At 39.4% G+C, this 13,251-nt stretch overlaps 1 protein-coding gene across 1 annotated transcript; it reads right to left on the reverse strand.

Moving 5' to 3' along the window:
• Positions 1-653: 653 nt before the first annotated feature.
• LOC103717789 (protein TIFY 3-like) lies at positions 654-6,680 on the reverse strand. Its single transcript, XM_008806304.4, has 5 exons — positions 6,345-6,680; positions 5,666-5,765; positions 5,321-5,573; positions 5,178-5,235; positions 654-988 (listed from the first exon to the last, which is right to left on the reverse strand). Exons 1-5 carry the CDS (start codon positions 6,509-6,511, stop codon positions 868-870), a joined length of 699 nt encoding a protein of 232 aa, XP_008804526.2. The 5' UTR covers positions 6,512-6,680; the 3' UTR covers positions 654-867.
• Positions 6,681-13,251: the final 6,571 nt, after the last annotated feature.

Here is a 13,251-nt window from a genome sequence, read left to right on the forward strand (position 1 = left end):
GCTTTGTTACTCGTCCTAGTTGACAGAAGAACATATTTAGGGCTTCCAATTATTTGTGTGTAAGAGGGGATGTCAATTCTTGAAGTTCAAACCAGAGTGAGGTGCTGCAGGTCGGGAATTTACCACCTGATCTGTGTCACATGCATTGTATGCAATGTTTTTAAATCATCCAAAATATCATTTCTGGCCTTCACCTCCAATCTGTGAAGTTGCACTTGAAAAGTAATTGGCATCCCTTTTTTTATCAGATACCATACAAAACTCAGCATTGTTCCATCAAACGACAAGACTGATGTTTCTTTTAGGTTTAAATCCTCTCTGAAAGAATTAAGTACTTGAGGAGATTTAAGATAAAACAATATTTTGCGTGAGGCGAGCGTTAGATACTGCATGAGCAACTTATATCTGCTTCCATGTTAATTAATTTCCTATGTACATGATATGCAGAACGCTTCTTTGCGTGTATCTTATACCATTGATAGGAATCTATAATTAGCGACCATTGCAAACGTGGCGCAAGGGACAATTTTTGGACCTTAATACCCAGTGTGATGGTATCCATATTAAGCTTTGTGGTTGTAGCAGCATCTAGATTGCTGAGAGGGCTAAAGATTTCAAATTTAAAACCATAATTTTATATGATCACCGACAGCTTAAAAAGTGGCTAGAATTTCATACTCAGAAACGTCTTGAAACAGATTTCATAATCGGAAACATCATAGTCCGATGGTACATACGAGAACATATTAGATATCACAGGATGTAATTCACGTTACAGCAGTAAGTCCAAAGCAGCAAGAGCTTATAAAAAATAAAGGATAGGTCTAAACCCTGGTCAAGGTTCTTACAATGACATGGACTTGAATCCTAGGATGATTGGAGTGGAGCGCCACGCTGATGGGTCGCGAGATTTTGAGACTTTCCCTCCACGGACGCTTCAATGCCGTCTGATGTTTTGGCTGGAGCATATGGAGCTTTGCTAACCAACCTGCCCAAAAACGAACAAAAACGAGTACAGTAATAAGAAAGCGGTGTAAAACATCACTCAGAATTGCTAGTAAATCATTTGATTCAAAGCACACCATGATGGAAGATGATCCTAAGAATAACAGTGAGACGCACCAAAAAAAAAAAAACAACACACACGATGACCTCAAAATCTAGATTCAAAGGCCTTCTAGTCTACTTTGGTCCTCAGGCCCTCCAATTTCCTAAAATCGCAATGTGCTTCAAAGCAATTTATGTTAGGTTTGAGGGCCAATTGCTTGACTAAACGCTGCAGTTTCTGGGAGCTATGCATGGTGGCTAGAAGTAACCGGATCCAAATCATCAAACTTCGAATCACTGATCATCAGAATCTATCACAATGCTTGAGCAGTTGAGATCATTGCAAGTTTGGGAAGATACAAGGCCCTCTTTTGTGCTTCTCCTACTAAGGCGCACATTATAGCATGATGGAGACATCATGATGCTTGCAAGGCATCAGTAGATGTGCACTACCGAACCGCATCAAACTGCAGAAGGCTCAACCTATAGACACGTGTAGTTGACACATGATGCGAAGCACACCTTACAACTTGAAATCTGGGCCCTTACACGAGCAGTTTAGGGGGCGTTTGGTAACCCCAACAAAATCACCATGGTACAGGGATCCAAGATTACTGACCACATAAAACCACAAATACCCCTGATATATCTTAGATGAATTTTTTGTATTTTTAATTCTTATGAATCAAAAATGTAAGTCAATATGCTAATTCCTATAATAGCTTCATAATTTTGTCACATATTCTACTTTTAATAGCCCTTATCATATATTTATTAATCATATAAAATATATTATAATAAAATATTAATATATTTATCCATATATTAATTATTAATATATTCTATAAAAATATATTTATTACTCCTATAAATTATTAATCTTATAAAAATATGTTATTTTTCATTATAGAATTAATATTTTTATTTATACTTACAATAGATTAGGAAAATAAGGTAAATAGGAGTAATATATTAAATATTTTCATTATATAAATATAAAATATAATAATATATTTCTACTATAATTTAAAATTATCCTTCAATAATAATAGGATAATAGTAATATATTAAAATATAATATATATATATATCATTAATATATATATATAATATCAACATAATATTATATATATATATATATATAACATTGATATAATATATTGATGGTATATTGATATATCAATTTTTTACTAAATTAAGGGTTATTTTTGTCTTTAACTTTCAACTTAGGATCACTGCCCTAGGGTGACTTAAATTTCCGACCTCAAGGACGGATATTCCATCATCGAGTTGGACGGTGATTTAAGGAGTGGAGGTGATTTAGGATCCCCGCCACGTAGGATCACTATGGTGCAACCAAATGCGATGATCTCAGTATCTCCACCCACATCACCCTTGATCCTGGGATGATCATCCCATACCAAATGCCCCCTTAAGGGCACGCTTCAAGACGGGCTGGTTGTGGTATCACATCGCATGGAGCTAAGTTTGCCCTTAAGATGTGCGGATCCAGGGGTCTCCTAAAAAGAGATGGTCCCTCTACACTAACATCAACTCCACAACTTAAAAGGCTTACATTCAGAAGCCTTTTTCTTGGTCAGGAACAGGAATGTTGAAGAGATGGTCCCTCTACACTAGCACATTCATCAAACTACCACTCCCCTCTCTCTCTCTCATACCCTCTTTAGAAACACTTTTCTTGGTCTGGAATAAGATAAAGAAGAATCTCTCTCTCTCTCTTGAGAGGTAAAGACAAAGGAATAAAATTCCAGAGACGGCATCCACAGCGACGAATTGTTAAAGAAACCTGGTGGACAGCAACGAGGCACAGCGGATGACCAAGAAGGGGGGCCCTACCTCATTAAAACCCCACGCGGTTGTTTGCGTCGCACGGGCAAGTCACATATGATGCTAAGGCAGCGAGATTTCCTCATCTATCATTGTCGGCCACAAACTAATGGTCCACGACAATTGAACTACAAAACTTTAGGACCACTTTGAGGTAAAGAGAGGTCAACTTTAATCTCTAAATATCAGCTAACTTAGCATCCATTTATTGCCACACTAATCATTAAAACGTTTTCTGTCGCTTCCTCGTGTATTGGATTGGTCGGGCAAGAGGTATGTTTTTTTTTTTTTTTTGCTTAAAAAAAAGGGGAAGAGGGGAGGAAGACACAAGCACACCCCCGCGTAGCAGCCCCCACTGGGCCCCCACCCCACCAGGAGAATGTTCGATGCGGGTTGAAATGACCGTGTGTTGGGCACCCCGGCCGGTTTTACTCATACACTCCCCATCCGTGGGCCGGTTCGGTTACCCGACCCGACCCTCCGTGTGAGTACGTCACACCTGGCACCACCCAGGCTACCAGCCGACCAGTAGCGCTTCCAGATCCCGTGTCCAGGCGTGAAGCATCCGGTCCCCAAATTTAATCGACACCCGTGCATTTCGAACCTGGAACCACTTAGTTGGAAGCAAACGCCCCGTTCCAACTAGGCTACCACCTTGGTGGCGCGAGAGGTATGTTTTTCTACCCATTTTCATACACACTCAACTCACAGTAGTTGTCAGAAGGAAATTCTGCTGCGATCTCTACAGGTATATGCTCAAGTAAAAGAAAGAAAAACTTAAGGTGCAGCTCAGATAATGCAGCTACCCATCTTTGGGTGTGGATAAAATAGAAATTAACACAACTACCAAGTTTGCCTTCTTTGGATCGCCTTATTTGGATCAGGATCTAAGTTTACAGACTAAAAGGAAGGACTCGATTGGAGGTATACAGTCTAACATGATGGATACTGAGTGTGTGTACCCCCAAAACCAGATGCCACGACAGCCGGTTAAGGAAGATGAGGCTCTTGCAAAGCAAGTTAAAGCCAGAAAGAAAGTTTGGATCTAATAATGGATTCAGACTAAGATGAGGTGGTGCCCTCTCAAAATAGATTGGATCAGTGAAACAGAGAGACAAAAAGGAGCAACCATGGAAGCCATAGTTTGAATAGATAGTACTCAATTCAATTAGGCAATGCACCAGATGCAGAAGCGAAGGAGAATCCTTGGAGAATAAAATTTGCTTTAATGTAAATGCAACAAACATCAGAGGAGAACTACTTGCTAATTATGATAGAAGGTAGTCCATGCATACAGAGAAGCAAACCGGTGGTCAAGCAGCGCAACCAGGATCGTACTGTACGACGACATTAAATTTTTTATCCTCCATGATCTCAAGGTATGCTAGGAAAGGGTTTGCATGAAAGCACTTTTAAGGATCCAAGGAATTACTATTTACTTGTGAATGGTATGTAGTTCCCACTTTACCATCAGCTACCATCCACGATCTAGTTTATAACGGGAAAAGGAGAGGATTGTGCAAAGGTTTCTCAAGAACCCCATCATGTCTTCTTCGGTCTCACGTTTTGCTTTCCTCAAACTTTAGCTTCTAAAAGAGACTCATAAAAGGGCTGACTGTGGCATATGATGTGCATGTGAAAGCCATATCAAATGAAAAATGCTAAACTAGCAGGAATTAAACAGCTAAAGAACCTGAAAACAAGTTTAGCGACTGTTTAAGGGGTTGTCGGGCAGCAGACCCCTAATGACAAAACTTCATGTGCACTTACCTGAACTCATTTTTCTTCTAACACACACACAAATCCACCTTAGTAGTCTTTTCTGGGTGTGTGCGCATGCATCCATCTCTGCAAATGGTAACTAAAGACCACAAAGCCTTATGGTGGTGCATCTCTCTCGATTTGCATCTCCTAAATTTGAGGGAGATCCTTGATAACTAAGACTAGATAATGAAAATTTCATAAATTTGGTTTCAAGTCAACAATTAAAAAGGGGAATACCCTCTTGAGTGGACTTTTCTTTTTCTTTTTTTTTTCATTAAGAGGAACTGTTCTTGTTTACTAGGCCCTATCTTTAAGTGATCATCCGCTGATCTACAATACTATCAAGTCCTTTTTCTTGTTGAGAGAGAGATTGGGCGAGCCCCATCAATTCATTTGAAAATAGAGTATGACGTCTTATTGACCGAAATACCAGGTAACCAGCTAGTTGCATGAGAAGTTGCGAGAGGGGTTAAAGCTGTTGTTTTTGACATGGAAGTGAAGGTGAAAGGGAAATCTACCTGTCCCGGCGCTTCTCCAAGAACCGCTGAAGCGAGTGCCTCCTCGCAATAGGTAGCTCTGCGCATGGACAAAATTCCTGATTAGAGATCTCAAAATCTGAGCAAAGACATAAAAATAAACCAAGGAGGACAGCCCGACGTACCAGCTTGAAGCTTGCACAGGGAGCTGCCAGGGTTGGGAATGAGCTGGTTCTGCGGTGATGCCCCTCCCGCAGCAGCAGAGGAGCTCTGCAGCGACAGAGACCGCGTGAGCACCGGAGAAGCCGCCGCCGCCGCAGCAGCAGCAGCAGCAGGATTCTGGCCGACCATTACCGGGGCCTTGGCGGCAGCGGCATTGATGTTCTTCGCGGCAGCCGCAGCGGCCGCAGCGGCGGCGATGAGCATAATCGCCTGGGCCTGTCGCAGTGCCGAGGTCGAGGTCGAGATCGAGATCGATCAGTTTTGTGGAAAGGAAAGCAAGAGAGGGCACCGGAAGGCGAGAAGCTAACCTTCTCCAGCGGGACGGCGTCGTAGACGCTGACGGCGCCGTTGTAGAAGATGGTGAGCTGCGAACTGGCCGGAGCGCTCCACATTGGGGTTGCCGAGTTCCTCCAAAGCATAATTCACCACCAACAAGTGTGAATTAAGATCATAAACGCTTGCAGTCACAGGATTAACAAAAAAAAAAAAAAAAAAGTACCAGGCAGTAATTAACTACATGGGAATTTCAGCGTCAAACTTTAGATAACGAGATTTTTTTTCTCTATCTTGGATTTATTCTTCACAAATTACCGGTAAATAAATTAGAAACTTAGCGTGTAAGCCAGGGATGGACGGGGCCAACATAATTATTGCTTTATTGTACGATAAATCCACCAATATTAAAACGGTCGAGCAATTTTTTTAAAAAAAATAAACTTAACCAGAAATTTAAAAAAAAAAAGGAAACACGGAGAGAAACAAGGGGAAGAGAGAAATTAACGGATTACAATTTTCTTATTGAAAAAAATAAAAGAAAATGGAAACGGGAGCCCTCAAAATCTCTGATCTAGGCGCCATCCCCAAATTTTTTTTCTCTCCGGAAATCATCGACGGCTTCGATTCGGGTGGGGGAAAAAAATCTGGAAGCCCTAGCTTTCGCCATGAATCAAACCATAAAACCCAAACCATTTCCCTCCACCGGCATACCTGCTGCTGGACTCCGCTGTAGTCGCCGCTTTGAGGGAAAGATAGAGCGCGCTCCCGTCCTGCGCCGCCACCGCCTCCGGCTTCATTTCGGCGGTCTCCTCTTCCTTAATTTTCTTCGCTCCTTTGCCGCTTGCCGGCTCCCCGAGATCCATCCTGCCTCCGACCATCAAAGAGGCGATGGATTATAAAGGGCCCTTTGAGGTGGAGGATTAGAGGGAGAGAAATTTGGACACGTGGGTGTATATTTATTTATTTATTATTTTCTTTTCTTTTCTTTTGAGGCTACTTCTGTTCCCAACTTCGCATGCCCATCTGTCCCGCTGGCTTTTAAAAGGAGGGTGGTGGAATTAAAAAGACATATAAAAGCAAATGCTGGAATGATCCAATCGATAAGACTTTCGAATTGAATCACATGACGTTTTTGGTTTTTAAACTACCGTCGCATTGTTTCTACCGTCTTGTTCTCTTCCTCCTACCGTTTCTCGTGCACGCCTGTTAGAAGTGGCCCACCACAAAAGATGGTCCTTTGTTTGACCGGCCTGCGAGCATTTTAATGTTTTAACCCTTTTTCTCCTGTTCCAAGGAATCGCTCCCATTGTCGCCAATATAAATATATATATATATATATATATATATATATATATATATATATATATATATATATATATATATATAGAGGTACACCAACGACCTATATATAATAAGTATGGGTGCAGCTCATAAAGTCGAAAAAAAAAAAGAAAATACATAGAAGACAGAATTGAGACGTGATTACCTCAAACAAAATCTCTAGAATAATGAGCCATAAAGGATCCACCCAATCTGCCGCGCTATTTGCCACTTGAAAGATATGGGCAACCCGGTGGGAGGCGCACTCCCCTAAAAGACTATGGATGCCAAGTAACAGCCGCAGCCCGCCAGCTGCACGATCCGAATCTTGGATCTACTTGATCACCATGGCTGAATCTTCCTTCAGGACAACACGGTTCGCGCCCAGCACTAGCCTTACATAGGAGATACCCTCCCACACGGCTCTGACCTCGGCATCGACCACAGTCTGATTGAATATCTGTCGGCCCCTAACCGTCACAAACCTGACGTCCTGATCTATGATAACAAATCCTGCACCGGCATTTCGTCCTCCCTGACACTACCATCGAAGTTCACCTTGAGGAAACCATAGGATGGGGGCTCCTAGGAGACGAAGGTGGTTCTGGACGCTACAAGTGCAGAGTGAGAGCCCCAGATTTTCCTAGTGAACCTAAGGGACAACGACATTGGGACACCAAGGACCTCCACTGTATGAAGAAAGGGCCTGTCCACCACCATCCTCGGCTGCGCACCTCTGTGCTCAAAGATTCGAACATTCCTATCCTACCATCTGTGATAAGCTAGATAGGTCGCCCTAATCTTCTGCTCCACCAAGGCGATCCACCACCCTCCTCGGCTGCGCACATCTGTGTTCAAAGACTCGGACATTCCTATCCTACCATCTATGATAAGCTAGATAGGTCACCCTAATCCTCTACTTCACCAAGGCAGGCTTCGGAGAGGACTCCTTCAGAAAGATCAGAAAATCCTCTATCGATGACCACCGTTGTGTCAAACCGGAGAAAACTGACGCACACTCCTAGATCTGGACAGCCCGCTGACAGCCAAAAAGCACATGGTAGATAGACTCTTCCACCTCCGGACAAGCCCAACAACCTGGAGGTATGCTGACCTCTCACCGAGCCAGTACTCCTCTGGTGGGCAAACGCCCCCAAGCAATTTTCCAGACAAATAAGGCCACACGGGGGTAAAGGCACAACCGCCAAATTCAACCCTCCTCAACCTATCGTGCCGCCAGCCTCCTCATCAGTTCCAGTACGTCCCTTGTACTCACGTTTGTTCTACCAGTCCGGCCCCACACCCTCCTGTCCTCAGCCACACCCACCAAAAGAGGCATTGCTAACACCCGCTCAGCCAGCTGCTTGCTAAATACCTGTCTGACAAAGTCCTTATTCCATCTCTGCTCACCTGGTACAATCATATCGCCTACTCTACTCTCCTCTAGCCATTGTGGGTTGAACAGGGTGGGCCACCGACATAACGGCAGATCGGCCAACCAGCAATCCCTTAAGATATCTACACCTCGGCCATCACCAATCTTCTATCTGATCTTCGACAGCATCTCAAGAGCTCGGGAGCAAATCTTTCGATCCATCGGATCTCCGTACTTGGCTCTCACGAGGAAGCCCCAGAGACTCGTCAGCTGCAGTGTATATATATATATATATACACACACACACTTTATATTCGAAACCATATCTACTACCGTCGTAATCTTTAAAAATTTCAAACTTCAAACTTTGATACTATTCATGCCACAGTTTCTAATACAACTCTGAGTTTTTCTATCATAATTGTCAGTAATTTTAAATCCAAGCTCTGATACCATTCTGCCATATCCAAATCTAAAATTCGAGTTCGGCAGACAGCATCTTTAAGCTGGCGGTGGCCGGCTTATTTATATACTATCTTTCATAATACAAAGAATTTGTTATTACTGGTCTGCGATGGGATCGTAGGTTCGGATGTCTCCATACTAGACAAGTGCAGTCTACGTCTCCTTTTATCTATGTACTGTTGCAAAATAGGTGATTGCAACTCCAACGGATGGCTCCTTTTATTCGGTCTAATCATCAAATGTTCTGTTTTGCGTCTAACACCGGTGATTTGAAACTGGTCCTCTCTGATTCAAACATCTAATAGATAGCATCCGGGCTCATCTATCATATTCTTTTTTTTGTTTTGTTTTTTTCCTTTCCTTGCAGTTATCCCAACAACCATAAAAGACGCCTTATGCATCAATCTTCCTTGGATGAGAGAGAAAACACCTTCAGGGGGGGAAATATCACTTTCCAGGGCGTGTTAACGAAAGCACCATTAGATCTTGGTGCATACGGATAATTGTCGTATACTCCACCTATTCCACAATTATAGATTTAGTTGCACTGGTTCTTGAAATGTCGGATGAACCTGACACTTGATTAAAACTCCAGTTAGTTCCATTTATGTTGAAAGGGTGCAAATGCGCTTGTTAAAAAATAGATGAATATTGATTAGATAAAAATTTCATTCATTTATAACTACGTCTCTTGTATTTATAGTTGGACATATTTAGCTGAGAAGAATTAAGCTCTGAAATGAAAATTAAAATAAGTGACTTTCATATCAACTATTTGGTTGGAAAGAATTTTATTTCTATTCTAATTTTGGAAGAGAATGAAAATATCTAAATTTTCCAAAATCACAGTAACAAACTAAATATGTCAGAAAATAGGATTATTTTGATTTCTATTACAATCAAATTTGATCTTGTCTTCGATTATAATTTCGATTCTGGTCATGAACTAAATGCGTTCTCAACTTAGAACGGTCCATATTCTACATCAACCACTTGGTGGACAGCTGGTGCTGATCCAATTGTAGTAGATTCCTTCAGTCCTGTCTAATCACAACATATATTTGCTAGTTAGGAGGCAATTATTGGATGATTCTAGACAATATAACCTTCCTTTTTCCAATCACCAGCTGACTCATACTGCATGAAGGGAGGGCCAGTGATTTGAGTTCAACCCTCCCCAATTTGAACACAAAATGGACGGCATCCAGATTTAACCATTAATGCTCATACGTCCTGTTTAGAGAAGCAGAATCCCCCGTGGTGCATCTTTTTGCTTAAATGAGAGTAGTATGCCTGAATAAGAATATGCGTGGGCTCCGGGAAACTAGGTACCATCCAAAAATAAAAAAAGCAAGCAAAACTTATGCAAGTAAGTATGTCGTGATATTTTTTAAGGCAAGCGAAGGTAGTGCTACTAGTATTCACGTATATTTGGATACATCTAAGACGTGATAATCGGTCCACAATTTAGTTATATTAGTTTTTTATTTTGGTAAAACGGATGATTCATATAGTTCTAGTATAGACACATTTAAAAAAGTCAAAAAACAGCATATCACGGAGCGTTCTAGGCAGCTCTCTCTCTCTCCAACCTATAGGGCACTCCGAGAGTGATTGGCCACATACGAGACCACCCAGTCCGCGGCTCCATTAGCCTTTCAATAAACGTGCATGGCTTGGAACGCCACACTGCCACTAACCATGGCTCGGATGTCTCGAAGCAAGGGGTGGCACCTGCCCATGCCATCTGTGTCTCCCTGAATCCAGCCGATCACCGATCGTAGCCAAAGCATCCTCAAGCATAATTGCTCTAGCCTGCAATACGCGCCGAGTATGGCCCATACCGGCCTATGCTACCTATAGCTCAGCTTTTGGAATTGAGATGTCGAAGATCTGGCAACCACCAGTAGCTATCATTCTGAAGTTCGGATCTCTGATAACGAGCACCTCCCCTTCTGTCATCATCTAGTACATATTCATCAAAGTTGATTTTAATAAATTATATTAGTTTTTAAAATATTCAAATGCATGACATTAAATCAACTAGAAAGTATTTAGTTTAAATTTCTAATCGACGTGAATTAATTATTATACTCCTCGCGTTACCTCTGCCAAAAAGAGAGATGATTTTTTTTTTTTTTTTGGCAAAAAGAGAGAAACGTTTGCTAATAAAATGAGGGAGCACCTATAGTGAGGTGAGACGTGTGGATCATGGCCTAACGCATGCCCATGACTGCTTTTCTTCCAATGTTTTCCAGCGAATACATGAGTGATATTTACTAATCTCCATATTTCGATGTTTTCATCCCCATTTATCAGACACTTTATGTACTTGAGCCTAAGTATCCAATTGAGTTAAACCATCTGATGTAAAGAATTAAATATATCACATTTGGCATTATAACATTCTTAAGAAAAATTAGCATTCTAATTAACTGTCCGACATCTTAACTAAGTGATGCTCGCTATCATTTGCATAAAAAAAACAAACAAAAAAAATCTGATAATATGTAGACCGTGTAGCAGAGATAAAAAGATTAGGCTCAAAACTATGTACAATGTTTGCAACATGATGCATTAATCAGATACAAATGGCCTACAAGTCTGAGTATGAGTTAGTTTACAAGCTCTCTCTTGACCTTCTTGGTTATCATCTTCAATATCACAAAAAACTTGGTTAGGTGATGATATAAACTCATCCTTGATACTACAAACTAATCATATCATGTTACAGACATCATAGGCAAACATGGGCATAGACTTTGGAACTGATATAGGGATTATAGATCCTATTTAGGAGAGCTGTTGGCATTAAAGCTTTTAGAAGTAGAGATTATATAAAAAGTTGTTTGCTATTTGGTAACTACATTTTTAAAGTGCCACGAAACTTTGACATATATTTGATAAACAAACTGAAAAAGTACTTTTGGTATAACAAAATGACCATAAAGGATATTACATAGTATTATACAATAGAGCATAATAAAATATAATATGTATTAAGTACATAAATATATAATATAACATAATATTAATATAATATAATATAATATTATTATAATATAATAATATCATATTGTATACTAGAGTATAATAATTTAATATCATATAAAATTATTTAACATAACATATCAATGTATTATGATATAATGTAATATAATATTATATTTATAGTATAATACAATAATAACGGTATAAAATATTATAATTATTAAAGTAAATTAATTTTTCATCCTCTCAATAACTGTGGTATAATATAACATAATATTAAATTATTTAACATAATGTATTAATGTATTATGATATAATATAATATAATATTATATTAATATAATAATAAAGGTATAAAGGGACATTTTGTGTAATTATTATAATTTACTATGAGTATTTTGATCCAAAACGAAAAAAATATTATAACTCAAAATAGATTTCTGATAATTTCTAAAAGTGCTTTTTAAGGAGAAGCGCCAAAATGGAGCTTCTCTCAAAAAGCTGTTTTAGCTTTCTTGCAAAACTGAAACAATTTTTCGAAAATTCTACCAAATACCTCTATTTTATCTAAAAGTGTTTTTGGAGGGCTCGAAAGTACTTTTTGGCCCTCCACGATACTACAAACTAATCATATCATGTTACAAACATCGTAGGCAAACATGAGCACAGACTTGGAACTGATATAGGGATTATAGTCATGTCTTCATTACCCTTTTACAAGAACCTTAATAACTTGAACATGAGGCGAGCTATTTGAAAGTAGTTTCTTTATATAATGCATATTATGCATAAGAAATTTATACTAGGGAGCTCCTACTATTAGAGCAAATAGTGTCTACTTGTCATGCATAAATCTACCTTAACTTAGAAGCTTGTGGAGGATTTTGCACATCACAAATTGATACGCGTCTAAATTGCATATGCTTGTGGAGGATTTGTAGCTCCAGATATACATCTATACATATAACTTGCTTTCTTGGAGGAATTATAGATATGTAGTTGACATTTTTTCTTTTCTTCTTTTATTGATTTGGGTTCATAACTTATATTATTGACTTCTGAAAAAAAAATTGTGATTTAATATTCTTGAAGATTGAAGGTTTGGCTATGTAGAAAGCATCCTCTTTTTTTCCTTAATTCCTATGCCCCTTTTATTTTAATTATCTATCGACAATTCAAATCAACATGGCAACTAGTTTATTGTATCAGACTTCAGTTATCAAATTATCAATCAAAAAAAAGTTGGACACCCTTGTAATGCAATTCATAAGATTAAATTCAATCTTTTAAGAGATTTTTATCTGGCTTTCTTTGTCAAACCTTTTATGCTCATTGTCAATAAAAAATCATGGTTACCACTATTGCGAACAATTGGTATTTGGCAAAAACTGTAATCCTTTTAATATTTGGCTTTTTTCACACACATTTTTTAGAAAAAAATTACAGACTTGATAACTTCAATTCAAA

Source organism: Phoenix dactylifera, unplaced genomic scaffold (assembly GCF_009389715.1).
Source record: "Phoenix dactylifera cultivar Barhee BC4 unplaced genomic scaffold, palm_55x_up_171113_PBpolish2nd_filt_p 000085F, whole genome shotgun sequence".
Taxonomy (NCBI): domain Eukaryota; kingdom Viridiplantae; phylum Streptophyta; class Magnoliopsida; order Arecales; family Arecaceae; genus Phoenix; species Phoenix dactylifera.

Coding starts and splice junctions, on each gene's coding strand:
- LOC103717789 (XM_008806304.4), bottom strand. CDS start 6,511: ATGGTCGGAGGCAGGATGGATCTCGGGGAGCCGGCAAGCGGCAAAGGA. Junction 5,574..5,665: donor ACGCCGTCCCGCTGGAGAAG/GTTAGCTTCTCG, acceptor GCACTGCGACAG/GCCCAGGCGATTATGCTCAT. Junction 989..5,177: donor TTGGAGAAGCGCCGGGACAG/GTAGATTTCCCT, acceptor GTTTTTGGGCAG/GTTGGTTAGCAAAGCTCCAT.